Source organism: Cupressus sempervirens, chromosome 2 (assembly GCF_028749045.1).
Source record: "Cupressus sempervirens isolate cs-2001-9-10 chromosome 2, ASM2874904v1, whole genome shotgun sequence".
NCBI lineage: Eukaryota > Viridiplantae > Streptophyta > Pinopsida > Cupressales > Cupressaceae > Cupressus > Cupressus sempervirens.
This window is the reverse complement of record NC_143119.1, coordinates 532,101,068-532,120,201: the sequence shown is the minus strand read 5'-3', so window position 1 is coordinate 532,120,201 and position 19,134 is coordinate 532,101,068. Positions and strand designations below refer to the sequence as shown.

The following is a 19,134-nucleotide window of genomic DNA, read 5'->3' as shown; positions in this document are numbered from 1 at the left end:
AATTTATATGATAGAAGTTAGAACTTAGATCTCTTACTCTTTTATTGTTCAATGTTCAATGCAATGTAAAACTAAACTAGCAATAGCGGTCTTGATGAATTTATACTTCATATTTATGTCTTATATTGTTATACATATTTTCGTAATTAGCATTTTAAGTATCATATGTATAGTATATACTATGTACCTCGCTTCTCGTTCCTCGCCGCCATCCCTTGCCATCCCCAAATTGAGGCCCCATTGTCACCCCCTCTTGAAAATTTGTCTCCCCGTCCCTGTTTCCCAGGCTGGTGTAGTTATGAGTTCAAATCAACAAAGGAACACAAGTTTCAATCAACAAAGAAATATACCTTACAAAAGTGAGCAAGAGACACAAAATGAACTAAGGAGGAAATTATGTTTCTCTTGTAAATAGCCATGGGAACTTGGTTATCACTTCCTTGGAAAGGGCAAGATACATTTAATAGAATTCCATTTTGACGATGAGGAACAAAATGAGAAAGATTGCAACACCGATGAAGATATTGCACAAGAGGTTCAACCTCAACAAATTGAGTTGGAAGATACTGCAGACAAAACGACTACTCGCATTGCCACATTATCCAAAGTACCTCATAGTTGTTCCTTCCAGCTAAAAAGTGTCCTTGAAGGACAAAGAATGGTATGTTTAGTGACTAGTGGAGCTACACACAATTTTATAGATAATAGTGAGGAAGTGTGGACTACAGTCTGAGGGATTACTTGGGTTAAGTGTTATTGTTGCAGATGGTTTTAATTAATTTGCAACCAAGTTGTCACAACTTAAAATACAAATGGGAGAGTACACTTTGATAGGTGATTTCTACGTGTTGAGGTTGACTAATGTGGATGCTATTTTTAAAGTTTAGTGGTTGGAGTCACTAGAACGTTATATTTAGGACTTTAAACAGATATAATTGGAATTCATGGTTAAAGAAAACAATACTTAAGGCTATGGATGATTGTGGGCCATGGGTGGTGCTAGCAAAGAGGATGGAGGCTCTTTCTAGGCATGATGATGTGAAATGGGCAGCTCAGTGTTTTATTTCCAGCAAATTAATCACCAACTGCGAGTCACCTTATTATGTGGATATCCAGATAAACATAGTGCAATATCTAGAGATATTCCTCTGAGTTATCCACCTGATTGGGCTTTTGAGCATGTGATTGTATTGGAAGAGGATTCAGAGTCAGTTATCTCAACACCTTACAGGCATCCCCACCATTTTAAAGAAGAAAAAAAAACTTCAAGGTGCTGCTAAAATTGGGTCACATACATCCTAGTTCCAGTCCTTTTGCTTCTTCAGTTATGCTGGTCAAGAAGGATGGCATTGCACATGTACATAGATTATGAGGTGTTGAACAAGGGAACTAAGAACGGATACCCCACCCCCAAGATCGATGAGCTGCTGGATAAGTTATACAGAAAAGTATTCTTCTCTACAATTGACATGTTATTTGAACTTGCAAACGCCCCAACAAATTCTAGTCTTGCATGAGCCACACATTCCGTGAACAATTGTGGAAGTTAGTTTGGTTTTCTTTGTTAGTATACTGGTCTATAGTAAGACATGGGATGAAAATTTGCAACACTTGGATGCGGTTCTAGGTATCATGGAGCAACGATCACTGTTTGCAAAGGCTTCCAAATGTGAGTTCAAGATGTTAGAGATTCTCTTTTTAGGACATGTGATTGGGGTTGCTGGAGCAAAGGTTCACTAAGTGAAAATACAAGTAATCTTAGATTGGCCGCGTCCTAAAAACGTATATATTATTACGAAAGGTTCATGAGAGGTTTCTCACAATTGGCATTACCTTTGAGTGATCTTACCAAGGAAAGGAGCATTTTAGTGGACTGGTGAGGCACAAATTACTTTTGAAAAACTCAAAGATGTTATGAGCACATGCCCAGTATTGGCGTTATCAGACTTCTCTCTTTCACTTTTGTTGAGTGTGATGCCTTGGGCCAGGGAATTGGTGCAGTTCTAATGCAAGATAGGCAGCCTATTGCATTTGAAAGAAGAAAATTCAGGGATCTAGAAAGGTTGTACTCCATTTGTGATAAAGATATGCTAGCTTGGACAATACCTAGTAGGTGCCAAGTTTATTGTTAGGACTAAACACAACAGTCTTAAGTATTTTCTGGAACAAAAAGAAATCTGAATGAGCGGAAAGAAAAATGGGTTAGATTTAGGCTACAATTTTGATGTAGAGTACATTAAAAGAAAAAAAAACATTGTTGTTGATGCTCTTTCCAGGAGGCCCACTTATTGCTCTCATTTAGATTTCAGCTGATTTGAAATCTCATTTTTGGTTGATTATTCCAAAGATACATTCTTGTGATTTGATTGATGATGAGTGTATGATGACACGTATTTTGTGGTGAGGCAATCTATAAAAAAAAAAGTTCTACCTTGTACCGAGATCCAAATTGAAGGAAAAGGTTATGAGGGCACATTATGATACCCCTCTGTTGGAATACCCAAGCTTCTTCAAAACTTATTGCCAAATTTGTGAGAGGCTTAGCTGAAAGGGATTGAAAGATGATGTATTACAACATATTGGAGAGTGCTTGAATTGCCAACAAAACAAGTTAGAGCGTACATTCCCAGCAGATCTTCAATAATTGCTTGTGATACTTGAACAAAAATGGGAAGGGATATCAATGGACTTTATCACAGGTCTACTCCGAGTGCAAGGGAAGGATTGTTTCTTTATAGTTGTGGACAGATTAACAAAATATTCTCATTTATTTACCATTGCTACCAATTTTTCTGTATCCATGGTTGCTGAATTATTTTTGAGGGAGGTTTTCAGGTTGCATGGTCTACCTAGGACCATTGTGAGTGATCGGGACAACAGATTATCAGTATGTTTTGGCAGGAGTTATCCTGATTGGCAGGTGCAAAATTGACTCCGAGCACGAGTTATCATCCTCAAATCGATGGGCAGACAAGAACTATAAACAAATAGGTAGAGGGCTACCTTAGAAAATATGTTCAAGGTAGCAACATGCCTGGGTAAGATGACTTCATTTGAGTATTGTTCATAGACCTGGCATTTGATGACAATAAGGTTCCTCGAGCAAAGAACACAATTCAGAGGTATCAGGATATTCACAAAGCACTAATGAATAGCACCCAACATGCACAAAATCAACAAAAAATTAATGTAGATAGGCATAGAGTTGAAAGAACATTTTAGGGGAAGGACTTGGTTTTCATGCATCTACAACTGTACATAGCAATCATTGAAGAGTAACCATGCAGAAAAGTTGAAACCTTGTTTTTATGGTCCTCACAAAATCCTCAAGAAGATTGGCGAGGTTGCATATGAGTTGGAGATGCTGGAAGGAAGTAAGATTCACGATGTGTTCCATGTTTCTTGCTTGAACAAGGCATTGGATCGCATATTGTTGTGTCTCCAGAGCTCCCATACTTAAAATGAAGGAAATTTAGTCTTGGTTCTTGAAGGTATTGCTGGTTGGACAGAAAGGAAGCTGAGAAACAAAGTTGTTCAAGAATGCCTGATCAAATAGAAAGAACTACCTATTGAGAATGCTACTTGGGAAGTGTTGATGTGAGTTTTTGTATCACTTACATAACATATTAGTAATTGAATATCCGATACGGAGTATCGAACATACAATTCCTTTCTTAAAAAGCTATTGCTCATGGGATATGAGAATAACTCCAATGTTCCTTACTCTTGTGGATACTTGCTCAGTTTTATTGATGTGATTCGCTGGTAATCACGTAGGCGGCCTTATGCTATTCATTTGAGGATGACTTGGACTTTGGTAGGATGAACGTGATGGTGGTTTGGTTTGTGAAATATGCAAGGGAAAATAATGTTGATGGTGGTGATGATGGAGGATGTGTTTGCCAATGATGATGGTGATGGGAAAGCGGTGGTGGTGGAAGGTGAATGGATGTGTTCTAATACTTGACTTACTTCTCTAACTTCCTTCTCTAAGCTTCGACTACCTAGCTACTCACTATTCGACTTCTACTCCTATGAATGGAAGGTTAGCAAATGGACGAGGATCGAATCTAATGAAGGCTAACTAGCAGCCCCACCTCCATAGATGCAATGATTCTAAGGAAAATGAACTAGTTTACCACACAAGGCTTTCCAACCAGCCGCTAGGATACTAGTGGTCTACTATTGATCCCTATCAAACATCTACCAATGCCACCATACAACTATCCATCTACTTTAACCTCACTTAAACAACTTCAAATGCAACCAACTTTAACAACTTGAAAAGAAATCTAACTATGTGGAAGTAGAAAACATGCAATAACACCCAATGTTCTTAATCACCATGCATGTCACAACCATGAAGAAGAGAGTGATTTTGGTATTATCTTAGCAACAATTTCTCCAACACCTTTCAAATGAGAGCAACTGGCCTTATATAGGGGCCAAAAATACAATGGACGGTGGAGATCAAAACAAGATCAACGATCCAGATTGGATCCTCAAAACCTTAATTAGGGTTGCCATCCCATTGGCCAATGAGAAGCCGCCACCTTGTCAATGGACCAATGAAAAAAGTCTAAAAGTGGCAACCAATGAGAAGGCACCAAAATGGTGGCCAATCAAAAATAGACACTTGTCCTATTCTAAAAGAAAGAGAAATTGCTACTTGGGCTTACATCAAATGATCTTCTAATATAACTCTTCCCTTTTCTTTCATTTTCTTAGCTAAGACAATGAACATAGCTAGTCTTTCGTTAACTTCTTCCATAGGAGGACAAGGTGTGTGCTTCGCCCTGAGTTCTGTTGACTTCACCATGCTGCTTGCTGCTTGTAGTATCTTTTCATGATCCTTCTCATATTCTTTCGCAAATCCAATAAAAGCATTGACAGAGGAAAGGGTGTTTAGATGCTCCCTTTTGATAGCAACCTTTCCTAGCTCATCCAATCTCGATCCAAGATCTATCTCATTGATATTCTCTTCTATGATGTCCTCAAAATCAAGTATCATCCCAATGTCGCTCATCATGGTTAAATTCGAAGTGTTGATGCTTGGGCTGCGATGTGCAACCGCCTTTTGTATCTTCTTTGCCAAGGGGAATTTTCCTTCCTTTACTCTGTCCTTCATCCGTATCATGTCCACTGCACGGATATTGGTGTCGGTTATTCGCTTCATCTTCGAGAAGAAGGGTGTTTTGGGCATCATATCCTCTGTCTTTCTTAGTGTTTGTCCGCTTGGGATTCTTACTTGCACTAACATCCTCCATACTCGTTGCCCTATTACGGGATGGTAGAGTGGTGGACCAGAAGGCAAGTAGAACCAAGGGAAGCAATCCTTAGACTAGAACGAAAGAAGGATGTTAGCTTAAGGACCCCTTTTAACTCTAAATGATTAAAATTCACCTTAACCAATAATCGTATAGCAACTTTTCGAAATTAGGATTAGACCTCTAGAATTTCAAATCCACTTGCAAATCAGAATTTTACCATGTAATTGACCTCCAAATAAAATTATCCAACCTAGGGTAAAAATTGCAGCTCCTTGCAAAAAATCAGAATTTGCAAAAAATTGCCCACACCATGAAAAAATCTGCTTTTCAACCAAAAAAATTGCCCAAGACAAGGGCCAAATCTGCCCTTAAGAAAATCGCCAAAAATGGAGAAAAACTACCTTGCAAGGAAAATCGCCCAACACCAAAGACCTGCTCCAACAAGAAAATTTGCCCAACAATGGAGAAATCTGCCCTCAAATAAAAATTGCCCAAAAGCAAGGAGAAGATGAGAAGTGAGGAAAGAAGAGGAAGGAGTTTCCTCTTATAGCCAACTCCACAAACCCTCCCTAGCTGGCCGACTTGGACCCTGGGAGAAAGAAAAAATAATAATTAATGCAAAATGATGGCCCACAATTAAATACTTAACCAAAATTAATTTTGCCATGGTGAAAATTAACTTTTTTAAATTGTCAATTAGTTCCAAATTGCAAAAAGAAATTAAATAATGCCTTGGGGGTGTTAAATATTTCCATTTAATGAGGATTTAGTAATTAATACGTCATTAAAATTGGACTTTGGCTAACGAAAAGCCATTTTTCAATATTAAATTACTAATTTCATTAAACACTAAAAGTTTTCAAGGCAATTTTAATCTATTAAAGACATTTTTTTTGCAATTTTAATTCAAATCGATTTAGCTAAGCAAATTTAGCATCTTAATACGAATAAATCATTCTCTAGAGTCCAGAATCGATTTTGCAATTAGATTTCACCATCACAAAAATTAAATTATTTTTTTTCACCAAAGAAAAATTTAAGATTTTCCAAAACCTAAATCTAACAAAAAATTCTTTTTTGAAAATTACTCAAGTTTTGCAATTACATCCAAATTTTCAAAAGAAAGCATCTAAGTACGAAATTCACAATTTCATCCTGTCAAGTTGAAATTAACTTTGAAATTTGTTCGGCCTAAGGATACAATTGGTGGCTTTGGAAAATCAAGTTGAAACCGCGTGAAAATAAATCTAACCTTCCCCCCACTGGCCCCAAAGGCGTCGAAGACTTAAAATTTTCAAAACTCAAAATTTTTGGACAATCCAAAAATTTACCAAGGCGATTAAAAAAAGGGGGGTCCCCAAGATTTGGGGCGATGGTGTGAAAGCCTCACAACAGGAAGGAGAGGAAATTCTACAGCATTCCAACTTGTGATTGCTAGAGGATCAACAATCCTGGGAAGGGAGAAATGTAATGTCCCCTTTTGTATAAGTGGTTCTGTTATTTAAATAAACAAAATTGCCATGCCTGATTTTGTTTTTGAGTTTCATAGGCTACTGAATTCAATAAAGGGACATGTCCTATTTTTCAGTCATAGGAAGGGACCCAGTTTAAGTGGCTATCGACTTGATTTTCTGCCACTTTAGTAAAAGTTTTTACAGCCTGATCACATGCTTTCCTGACCTAGCAATTGGAATTGCAAATTAGAATATTTCCTCCAAAGTGGAATTCCAATTTAGAAGTATGCAGAAATCTGCCTTTTGGAGCACTAGGAATTGGATATAAGGAATTAGATTGCATAGATGAGGTATTATGAATATTATTATCTTCAATTATGCTTTTTCAGGTTTGATCGCTCCAATCTTTCTCAGGACACAAACCCTGGAGAAAGTCTCATATCTGGATGCAGCTCATAATTCTATGCGGATGTTTTGACAGTATGTGTGTGCAGTGATAAGTCAGTGATATTTGAGGTTGACAGGAACACAGAAGAAACAATTTTATATAGCTGTTAATGTCAAGGCAGAGAGGTCATGCAGCAACCAGCAATCTGCTTGAACGCTTTTTGGCTTTAAGGCATCAATATCGTCTGATACAACTGATTATGATTTGAACATTACATGCTATCATTGTTAGTTCCCTTTGTAATAAATTCTATGCATAATCAGGTGGAAATTGCTTATGTGAATTTTGGGAAACAAGAGGGAAATCTATATTACTCATGCAATTGAAATTCATTTTCTGTCTGACACTTTCTTGATTCAAATTAAGAGTTGTATTATGTGTTGTAAATGTTTATATCTGTTGTGAATTCATAGCTTAGAACATTCCATGTATGATTTATATACAATTATAAATTTGTTTGAAAGCAGTTCACAACTCTTTGTCCCAAGTAAAAATAGAAGGCAAACAACAAAACTATTTTTTAATAGGTGGTCAAAGTACTAGTTTGATCCTATTGCAATTCTAATGCACAACTATTTTGTATTGTCATTTTAATTCGTATAAGTTACTTTGTCCTTGATTGTGATCCACTGTTGAATTTGATATGCAATAGTTTCTCCTTTGCCCAAATTAAGATGGATATTATTCAAATTCTACATTACTATCGGTGTAACCATTGCACCTCTGTTTGGTACAAGCACTAGTTATTATTTGCACAGAAACATCTATGCAGTACATAGCTGACTGGAGGTGATGTTGATATTCATTTTCTGGTTACTGATTACGGTCATGGGCGTAATTTCAATGTTTCATATGCCAAGTGTTTGGACCAGCCGTGAAGACTTGGGCTCAACATACTTATCCTGCATGAAGACTCTATTACCCCTGGTTATGTATACAGCATAACATTCTGTTGAAAGGAGTTGCGTAGAAAATGAACAAAGTGAAACTGGAGATTTGTATCAAGTTCATACATGACGCTGGGTAATATTGCCAGGTTCATTCATATCGTTGCAGTTGCTTTGATCATATAGTGAGTTTATGTATTTCATGATAGGAAAGGGAACATGGTGTTCATAGAGAGTATGTGTGTGAGGATTCCTATACAGAATGAGATACACTGCTTAATGGTGTATGAAATGTATGGATCAGTCAAAGGAAATGGAAGTGGTGAAGGATAACATAGTTGCCCAGATTTTGGAAATAGTAAGTTATATACCAACGGACAGATTTGAAGGTGTTGCCTAGTGTCCAAATGTTACTCTTGCAGCAGCAAGATGATCTCCTTGTAGCCAGAGTATTATTGATTGATTTTCTATATTTCTTGACATTGTATCTCCATTCGTGTGCATGGGCCTTGTTAGAGTTGTTTGCACAGGCCAGTGCATGCGTTCCTACTGAAGTGCCAATGTATGCCTCAAACGAAAGGTCACAAAAAAGTTCTGTACCTTCTGCTCTCATTTTTTATCAACAGAGTTGAACTCTATCGATGATTATAATATGTCTATGCAATTTTATATGTATCTCCAGTACATTATACAAGCAGTGATGGCCTGTCATGCATCACATCAGTTGTTGCTTTCCTCTTATTTGTTTGGAGTACTTGTCATTGTTAGTCAAGTTTATGTATGCAAAACTGAAATTGTATATTCAAACTTGCAAATAAATTGTTTGACAAAATGTTGCAGAGTTGGTCATTACACAATTTCCTTCTAGTTTACAAGTAGATTTGGTATTCTTCCAATCTTATCATTTTCTTCCACCTATCATTGATTAGATTTTTTTGCATTTCATGTATAGGATGCTCAAATTCAAGACGGAACTTGTGGTGTTGTATATGCTTTGCACAGATTTCTTTGTATATAGAACTTCATATTGACTGTGTTACTTGCAGTCTGGTGTGGCAGAAGTGATATATTTCTTTGATAAGAATAATAATGCTGATCCAAAATATCTTGCTTCCCGGAAACTATTGTCCATGGCTGGAGTGAAGGTGAATCCCTTGTTTCATTTCCAAATCAAGCAGTAGCATCTGATTCTAGAATTTGAGTAAAATATGATTTTTTTAAATTTGTTGTTTCTCCGGTCTATTTTTCTATTGCTTTCATGATTGTATGCGACAACTTTGTTTTATAATGCAGGTTCGGAAGCATCAAACTCTGAATTCTAGAATAGTCATTGACTACAATTGAAGCATATAGATGGCTGTAAGTTTTTTATTTCCTTTTGCTGTAATGTATGACCTTTCGACTGATTATAAGAATACTTTTATGCTGACTACAAATTTTGTCTTTTTAATCAAATATATATGTAGAGCACATTTTTTGGAACATTAAAATGTTAATGATTTGTCTCATTTCATTTACAGTAAGATCCGATCAAGCTAGTAGGTTTTTATCCTCAAATTCACTTTTATATAAACCAAGGTTGCATGGGTACTCATACCCACACCCCTGGTACTCGTACCCACATACCCAAGTACCGGATACACGTATCCCATGTACCTGGTACTCGGTGGAGAGCATCATAGCTAAGGACCTTGATTAAGATTCTGATTTTTTTTTTGTTTTTTTTTTGTATTAGCTTGTTTATCAAACTTAATTCAATACCAAATCAGTTTGAAACTTTGATACTCATTAACAATAAACTTTATCACTGTTTAAGTCATAAGTTTATCATTTGCAATATGTCATTGTCATATGATTTAGTATCTTCTTGTTCATGCTTAAAGTCTGCCTTGCTTATTGTATTAGCTTGTTGTTTATCAAACTTAATTCAATACCAAATCAGTTTGAAACTTTGATACTCATTAACAATAAACTTTATCACTGTTCAAGTCATAAGTTTATCATTTGCAATATGTCATTGTCATATGATTTAGGATCTTCTTGTTCATGCTTAAAGTCTGCCTTGTTTGTTATGCATCTAAGCATTTATCATGTATTATTATTTCAAATATATAGCAAATCTGAAACTGAAAACAATACATTACATGTGCAAACTTTATCACTATTCTTGTTTTGAAAAACCATTGTCATGACTCATAATTTCAGATTTTTTATAAATATAAAAGTATAATTTTTAAATAAGTTTGACATACCCAAATACCTCCATCCCCTATTATGAGAAATACTTTAAACATTAAACATTCAGCAATAGCATATATATATATATATATGTTATTATTTGACTTATGGGCTCATATTTTCGAATTTCTTGTTTCGAATGCTCAATGTCATGACTCATGGCATATATTTTGATTTTTATATTTTCTATAAAATATTAATTATATAGAAAAAATTAGGCATACACATGTACACCTGTCCCCTATTTTGAAAAATATGCGTACCCATACCCGTTCCCGTACCCGTTCTTGTTCTCGTACCCACGTACCCGTGCAACCTTGATATATACAAATCCAATTTTCCAATATAAACCATACAACAAAAAGGTAATTTCTTGCTAGAATAGGTTCTAATTTTATCTACATTACCGGGTTTGGACCTTGGAGCTCGGGTCCGGATCCAAATTCGTCCAAGTTCAGATTCCAGCTCGGGTTTGGGCAAGTTCCCTGATTGGGACTGTGGGTCCGCCCGGCTCCATGCGGACCCAAACATGCGCGGACCTGGGCGGACCCACAGTCCAAATCAAGGACCCTACCTGGACCCACTGCGGTCCAGGTGAATCCGAGTGGATCCGTGGCCTGTGGGGCCATAAAAGTGGTGCAAATAACTTTAAAATATCATTTAAAAAATATTTTCAATGTATGATTTTCTTTACAATATTAACATAGATTGATGAGTGAATATTTAATGTTTATCTTTGACATTTGGCATTGATCAATGATCAAGTAACATTGATATAGTCATACTATGAAATGACTTAGAAAGTTCATTTTACAACTATGCATGTTCCACTTTTTTTTGCACGCGCACACACACATATATTGTTGGACTAACCGCTAGCCTTCCCCTTCGGGATTTGTGATATGACTTAACCACCTTTTGTGCTCTATAAGTCTAGTGGTTGTATCGGGCATTAATAGGTTGATCTTTTGGTGCAAGGACAACTCTAGCTTGTAATAAAGTGGTATTAGAGCTTGGTCACAGGTTTGAATCTCCTCGGGTAACGCTGAGGGGGGAATTCTTGGACTAACCGCCAGCCTTCCTTTTTGGGATTCGTCACATGGCTTAACCGCCCCCTGTGTTCGATAACTCTAGTGGTTGTATCGGGCATTAACAGGGCCATCTTTTGGTGCAACGGCAACTCTACCTTGTAACACACACACACACACACACTTACTCACAAACCCGCCCATGAACCCAAATGGGAATTGTTTTTTGCCCGAACCCACGAATCTGAACCCCGAACCCAAATCTGTCTCCATACCTGAATTGACAACTTCGAATTTTATTCATAAGTTGAACGAGGGGAATCCTCATTTACAGGCCATATTTAAAGGTTGAATTTCACGTATCAGAGCTTAATTTTGTCCTGTAATTTGGCAGTGCACTACTGGTTTAAAATTTTCATATTTGATCCTTAAAACAGTGTTATGCACAGCTAGCAAAGCCTGAAAACTAGAATATTTTGTTATTGTTAATGTATGTATGTATGTATCTATCTCGCAAGCTATTTTTAGTTGTGGCATTTTAACTACTTTCTGCCTATAAAATAATGATGTAATTATTTTGTGGAATGGAGCTTTTAATATTCAATAAGTCTGTTTTCTTATTTGGCTTTTCCTGGGCCTAACAGTGGTATTAAAGCAGTTCTAAAATGAAAGGTGAATGAGAGAAATATTGAATGCATCAAAGAAGTTATAACGAAGTTATTATGCAGCCCATCTCTTCCTATTTGACTCGTGTTGGGATCCATCAGGTAAGCACATAAAAATAAGTATTTACGGCATTCAAGATTTGTGTCAACGATGAGTAAGGTCATGTGTGGGAAGAGAAACATCCATCTTGTGATGTTTATTATTATTTTCTGAAAACTATTACCATCCCTGATGGAATAAAGAATCAGTTAGATCTACTTTGGTTGCTTATTAAAAATGATAACATCAAGTCAAAGAAATCGAAATTCCCTTACTGATCCATGTAAGTGTTGGGAACGACAAGAGGTATATTCTGTTGTTTTCTGACTGATGGATATGTTTGTTGTGGCTATATCTGCTGATTCGAGTATTGATTTCTATTTTGTAAAATTTGGCATGCTTTAAAAAGGAGAGAAATGGCTATTTCTATGAGACACATGGCTGTGTCAAAAACATTGGTTTCTGGTCTGTTAGTCATTGAAGTTTTTAGTGGTCAAGAGGAATAGATTAATATGGATTGCAAGTTGAAAGTTTTTTATCAACATGGTAATACGTTTAGCGAGGCGTGATATAATTCCAGAGAACATTTGGGAATATTGTTAATATTTAATTGATGGGATCTTTACACGATGAGCGGTTTAGTTTGAGAAAGGTGTTAAGAAATACAAAAAATGATTGTTCGATTAAATGTCAGAAGATGAGGACCGTGCCTTGACCAAATAATCTGATTGCATGGTAATTCATAGCTCATTTCTGTTATGCATGCAGCTGATATTGGGAAATAAATGATCATACGAGGTCTCAGGCTAACATGTTTTTGCCTACAAGTATTATTTGTTGAGGCAAACTAATGTTGGATTTTATATGAGTTGTTTCCATATTCTGCGATTTGGGATCTACTCTATACGAGTATTGTATTTTATCTTTACGGATTTGTATTGACAATCCAGAAAAAACCAAAATTAATATCTGAATGTTGGAGATAATACAAACCCTATTCACGCACTTTCGTAACCAAAACACATCGTTGAGAAAATAATTTAACAGGTTATGAGATTAATTAGGAGTCACACAATAGAAAGAGGTTGAGCAGCATGTGCCTTCTAGCATTGCAACAAAGCAAGCATGTAAATCCAATAAGTCTTTAAAGAACAATGTTGAGTCAAAGGCAAAATGTCTTGCCTAAAGAAAATAATAAATCTATTGAATCATTTACTTAATCCAAACCCGTTAACATTTGGGAATCTCAAAAATTAAATAGAGGAAAATACGGGCTTGGTTACAAAGGTTTTGTTGTCTTAAACTCTGGTTTCCGTAAAATGTCTCCCAAGATTACATATGAACCAACCTTGCGTTAAATCTTAATCCAATGGTGATCCTTGTGAAATTCAAAAAATCTAAGCAACTAAAATAATTTGTATTAAATGCAATGATGTCCAAGTTTGTTCCTATTGTGGATGTCGAGGTCATCTTTCTAATACTTGCTTCCATGTTATTATATGGTTAACATGGCCATGATTCATTTCATTGTTTTCCAAAAGAAAATGCAAAAACCTATGCTATATGTGGTTAAACCTTTGTTTGAATCAATACTAAGGAAGGCATCAAATCCTTCTCTAGATATTGTAGTTGTGGCATCTTTGACAAAGATTTTATCGTATGTTTCAAATATGGCTATGTTAAATGTTGTTGGAGCTACAATTGGTTATGAGAAGGATGTTGGTAATGCAATTTTTGATGGTAATTTCAAAATGAAATTTTTACTGGTTGTAAGAGAATGATTTTGCTCCTCAAAATGATTTTGTTGGAGATTTAGTCTATGATGATTATGATATATTTTATTTATTACAGGCTATGAAGGTTATGATATTTTTTGTTAGTAAACCTCAAATAGATGTTGTTGATATTTTGCTCTTTCATCTCACAAGGTGGATAATCTTGTGTATATGTTGGATTTAAGTGGAGACACCTTGTAATTGGTATGGTGATTACACTTCAATGTAGTGATAGCACCCAAAATGTGTTTTTTCAAATATCATTTTAGTGATAATACAAAGTTTTTTGAGATTGATAGTAGACATCTCCTCTTATTGTACTACAATTTGGTCATTTTGTCAAATCACATGGACTAAACAAGTCCCAATTTGAAATATGTCAAGGAACAGACTCATTGTAAAAAATAGATCCAATCAAAGCAATAAAATCGTCATCAAAATTTGATACCCATAAAATCAACATGCTTAGTTATAAGTGTTTGAATTTTGTCAAAGTAATTGCATTCAAACAAAGTTCAAGACTAGTAGTAATATATATTAATGAAGATTCAAATCAGCTAGCAAATGGCTCGCCAAAGTGCTAGGCCAATATAGTAAAAGTTTGAGCAATTGCTTGATTTCATGATAACACTTTCAAACTAAGGCGAGATGTTAATGCGTTAATCATCAAGGGTCAACACATTTATATATTTTGTAAGCTATCTTAGTTATATGGGCAGCTTGAATAGTTTCAACTTATAAAATAATAATGTAAACGTTTCATAAACTGATTTTTTCAATGAAATAATAATAATAATTATTCCACCCTTATAAGGTCTAATCAATATGATATAACATCTTTGGTCTTCTAAATGTATTTCATTTCTTACCTTCTTGATATATCTTCCAAATCTTGACAAGTTAAGCTCTTGGAAGTGTAATTTCCAAGTTATTCCTAATGTGGATGTTAAGGTCAGCTTTCTAGTACTTGCTTTGATGTTCTTCATGTGGTTAAATGGTCATGATTTATTTCATGTCATTTTCAAAAGAAAATACTAAAGCCTATGTTATATGTGGTTAATCCTTTGTTTGAACCATACCAAGGAAGATGTCGAATCCTTATCTACACATCGTAGTTGTTACGTCTTTGACAAAGATTGTATTAGATGCTCCAATTTGGGCTATGTTAATTGTTGTTAGAGCTATTGTAGGTTATGTCAATGATATTGGTAGTGTTATTGTTGATGACACTACTATCAGTGAAAATAATGTGAGTATGACTCGCCTCACAAATTGATTGTGTTGGAGATGTAGTTTATGATGGTCATTATATATTCTACTTATTATAGGCTATGAAGATAACAATACGATTTGTTGATTAACTCCGTCGAAGAGAAAAAGTAGATATTTTTAATCTCTCAAAGGGGCAAATATTGTGTATACATTGGACCCCAATGAAACAAGAGTACAATTATTCTTTGCAAAATGATTTTGTTGAAGATGTAGCTCATGATGATTATGATATAATTGACTTATTATAGGTTGCGAAGGTAACATTACCTTTTGTTAATTAATTCCATCAAGGAGGCAATGCTGATATTTTCCTCTTTCATCTTTTGAAGGGGAGAATATTTTCTTTATGTTGGATTCAAGTGGGGATGCCTTGTAATTGGTGTGGTGATTACACTTCAATGTATTGCTTAGCACCCAAAATGTAATAATTCAAATATCATTTAGAAGTGATAATTCAAACTTTTTCATGATTGATAACTGGTGTATGTCTCCTCAAGTTGTACTAAACTTTGGTCATTTAAACATGGATAAAACAAGTCCCAATTTGAGATATGCCAAAATATCAAAGCAATAAAAATCATCAAAATTTGAGAACCATACAAATAATAGGCTTAGTTATAAGAGTTTGAATTTTGTCAAAGTAATTGCATGCAAACAAATTTTAAGACTTGTCATTTTTAATGAAGATTCGAAGTAGCTAGCGAGTGGTTCATCAAAGTGCTATGCAAACAAAAGTTTGAACAATTCAAAATATTGCTTGATTTCATGATAAGACTTTCAAATTAAGGAGAGACATAAGTGTGATAATTATTAAGAAATATTGTACATTTTGCAAAATATTGTAAATCATGTGGTGGCTTAATTGCTTTCAACCTATAAAATAATAATACAAATAATTCATAGAATGATTTTTTATATCAAATAATATTTATTTTATTATTTTGCTCTTCCTAGGCCTAATAAATATGATATGACACCTTTGGTCCTCTACATTGGAATTCATTTCTTAGCTTCTTGATATCTTCTTAATTCTTACAAGTTGATCTTTTGGAAGTCTAATGTTCAAGTTTGTTCCTATTGTGGATGTCAAGGCCACCTTTCTAGTAGTTGCTTTGATGTTCTTCATGTGGTTAACATGATCATGATTCATTTCATTGCATTTCCAAAAGAAATTTTACAATCGTATGCTATATTTGGTTAACCCTTTGTTTGAACCGATACCAAGGAAGACATCAAATCCTTCACTAAATATTGTAGTCGTGACATCTCTGACAAAGATCCTATCATATGCTCCAAATAAGGCTATGTTAAGTGTTGTTGGAGCTATGGTTGGTTACGACAATGATGTTATTAATGCGATTGTTGATGACAATATTATTCATGATGATAGTGAGAGTGATTTTCCTCTACAAAACTATTGTGTTGGAGATGTAGTGTATGGAGATTATGATATTTTCTACTTATTATCAGCAATGAATATAAAAGTGCTTTTTGTTAATTAGCTCCATAAAGAGAATGTTGATATTTCCCCCTTTCATCTCTCAAAGGGGAGAATCTTTTGCATATGTTGGATTGAATTGGAGACACTTTCCAATTATTGTGGTGGTTACATTTCAATGTATCGATTGCACCCAAAATGTGACATTTCAAATACCATTTTTAGTGGTAATAATTTTTTTTTTCAAGATTGATAGTTGGCGACTCCTCATATTATACTAAAGTTTGGTCATTTTATCAAATCACAATATGGACAAAACAAGTCTTGATTTGAGATATGTAAAAGGAACAAAAAGACCCATAAAAGCGATAAAATCATCATCAAAATCTAAGACCCTTAAAATCAATAGGCTTAGTTATAAGAGTTTGAATTTTGTCCAAGTAATTGCATTCAAGCAAATTTTAAGACTTGTCATAGTAATGAACTATTGATGAAGATAAAGATCAACTAGCAAATGGTTCACCAAAGTGCGAGGCCAATAAAAGTTTTACCAATTCAAAATATTGCTTCATTTCTTAATGTCACATTCAAATTAAGGAGGAGATTTTAATGTGTTAATCATCAAGGGTTAACACATTTATGTACTTTGTAAATAGTTATGTGACATCTTACTTGTTTTCAAACTATAAAATAATAATCAATCATTTTATAAAATGGATTGCTTGCATGCATGCACGTAGCGTGGTGCGTGCATGCGTGCACACACCACGCATGCACGCACGCACGCACGGATGGATGGTATGTATATAGTAAAATTTATTTTATTATTTAACACTCTCTAGGCCCAATAGATATGAAATGATATCTTTTGTCTTCTAAAATGGATTTCACTTCTTAGCTTCTTGATATATCTTCTTAAGTTTTACAAGTTGATCTCTTGGAAGCCTTATGTCAAACTTTATTCCTATTGTGGATGTCAAGGTCATCTTTCTAGTACTTGCTTTGATATTCTTCATGTGGTTAACATGACTATGATTCATTTAATTGTTTCCAAAATAAAATGCAAAAACCTATGCTATATGCATGGTTAACCCTTTGTTTGAACCAATACCAAGGAATACATATATTCCTTCTCTAGATATTGTAGTTGTGACATCTTTGACCAAGGTTCTATCATATGCTCCAAATAAGGCTATGCTAAGTGTTGTTGGAGCTATAGTTGGTTATGACAATAATGTTGCAATGCTATTGTTGATGACAATATTATTCTTGATGAATTTTTTATTGGTAATGAGAATGATTTTGCTCAACAAAATGATTGTGTTGGAGGTGTAGTTTATGATAATTGTGATATATTCTACTAATTTTAGGCTATGGAGGTACTTATTCTTTTTATTAATTAACTCCATCGAAGAGACGATGTTGATATTTTCCTCTTTCATCTCTTAAAGCAGAGAGTCTTGTGTATATGTTGGATTCAAGTGGAGACACCTTGTAATTGCTATGGTGATTCTACTTCAATGTATTGATTGCACCCAAAATGTGCTATTTCAAATATCATTTTTAGTGATGATACAATTTTTTTTTGAGATTGATAGTTGGCAACTCCTCATATTGTACTAAACTTGTCATATTATCAAATCACAACATGACAAAACAACTCTAAATCTTTTAAATGAACAAAATCATTATTGAAAATTAAGACCCATCAAAGCAACAAAATCACCATCATAATTTGAGGCTCATAAAATTAATAGGCTTAGTTATAAGAGTTTGAGTTTTGTCAACGTAATTGTATTCTAATGAATTTTAGGACTTGTTATAGTAATAACTTCTAAAGAAGATTTTGATTAGTTAGTAAATTTTAGAACAATTATATATTTTGTGAACAATTTTTAGTTATGTAACAACTTTATTATTTTTCTAGTGTATAAAATAATAATGTAAACATTTCATAGAATGACTTTTTTTATATGTAACAAAATTCATTTTATTATTTCATTGTTCCCATGCCTAATAAATATGATATAACATCTTTGGTTTTTTGAAATTGATTTTATTTCTTAGTTTCTTGATATATCTTCTTAATTCTTACAAGTTGATCTCTTGGAAGCCTAAGTCAATGAGATACATGTTATTTCTTATTCATCTTCTAATAAAGACTATTTGCACAAATGGTCAAATCATTCGTGTTATTTCAATACTTCTATTGTGAAAATTTGAATGCCCTCTTAGTGAGGTGGAACTGATATCATAGCTCTTAGTGACAAAATTTAACACGTCAATGTTATTGGTCTTCTAAAATGGACCTCATTTATTAGCTTCTTCATATATTTTCTTAATTCTAACAAGATGATATCTTGGAAGTCTAATTTGTTGAAATACAAGTTTGTTCTTACTCATCTTTACAAGAGAGACTATTAACAGAGCCTCTCAAATTGTTTGTTAGTTCTTGCCATAGGTAGGAATACTTATGCATTCATGTCAGTGCTAATATGACATTAACACTGACCAATCAAATCAAGGAATTTAAAAGATTATATGAAACTTCAAATGTTTATATATATTTTTTAATTTTTAATTATTTTATAAATCACATTTTTCATTCATTCTATTGGT

The 19,134-nt window shown here is 34.4% G+C and overlaps 1 protein-coding gene across 9 annotated transcripts in view; it reads left to right on the top strand.

Moving 5' to 3' along the window:
- The window catches only part of LOC149573299 (Cytidine/deoxycytidylate deaminase family protein), a 235,551-nt gene extending 217,262 nt beyond the window's left edge, over positions 1–18,289 (top strand). The window contains exons 8-10 of one of the 9 annotated variants that reach the window (XM_089814506.1): positions 9,106–9,204; positions 9,353–9,418; positions 17,970–18,289. In XM_089814506.1, coding sequence (XP_089670632.1) covers positions 9,106–9,204; positions 9,353–9,403 — 150 coding nt within the window. In that variant the 3' untranslated portion in view covers positions 9,404–9,418; positions 17,970–18,289. Of the gene's footprint in view, positions 1–8,032; positions 8,917–9,105; positions 9,205–9,352; positions 9,419–9,579; positions 9,922–11,969; positions 12,467–15,406; positions 15,555–17,969 lie in introns of those variants that run through there. The other 8 variants (XM_089814507.1, XM_089814508.1, XM_089814509.1 and 5 more) reach the window with 8 other exon arrangements.
- The last annotated feature ends 845 nt before the right edge of the window (positions 18,290–19,134 follow it).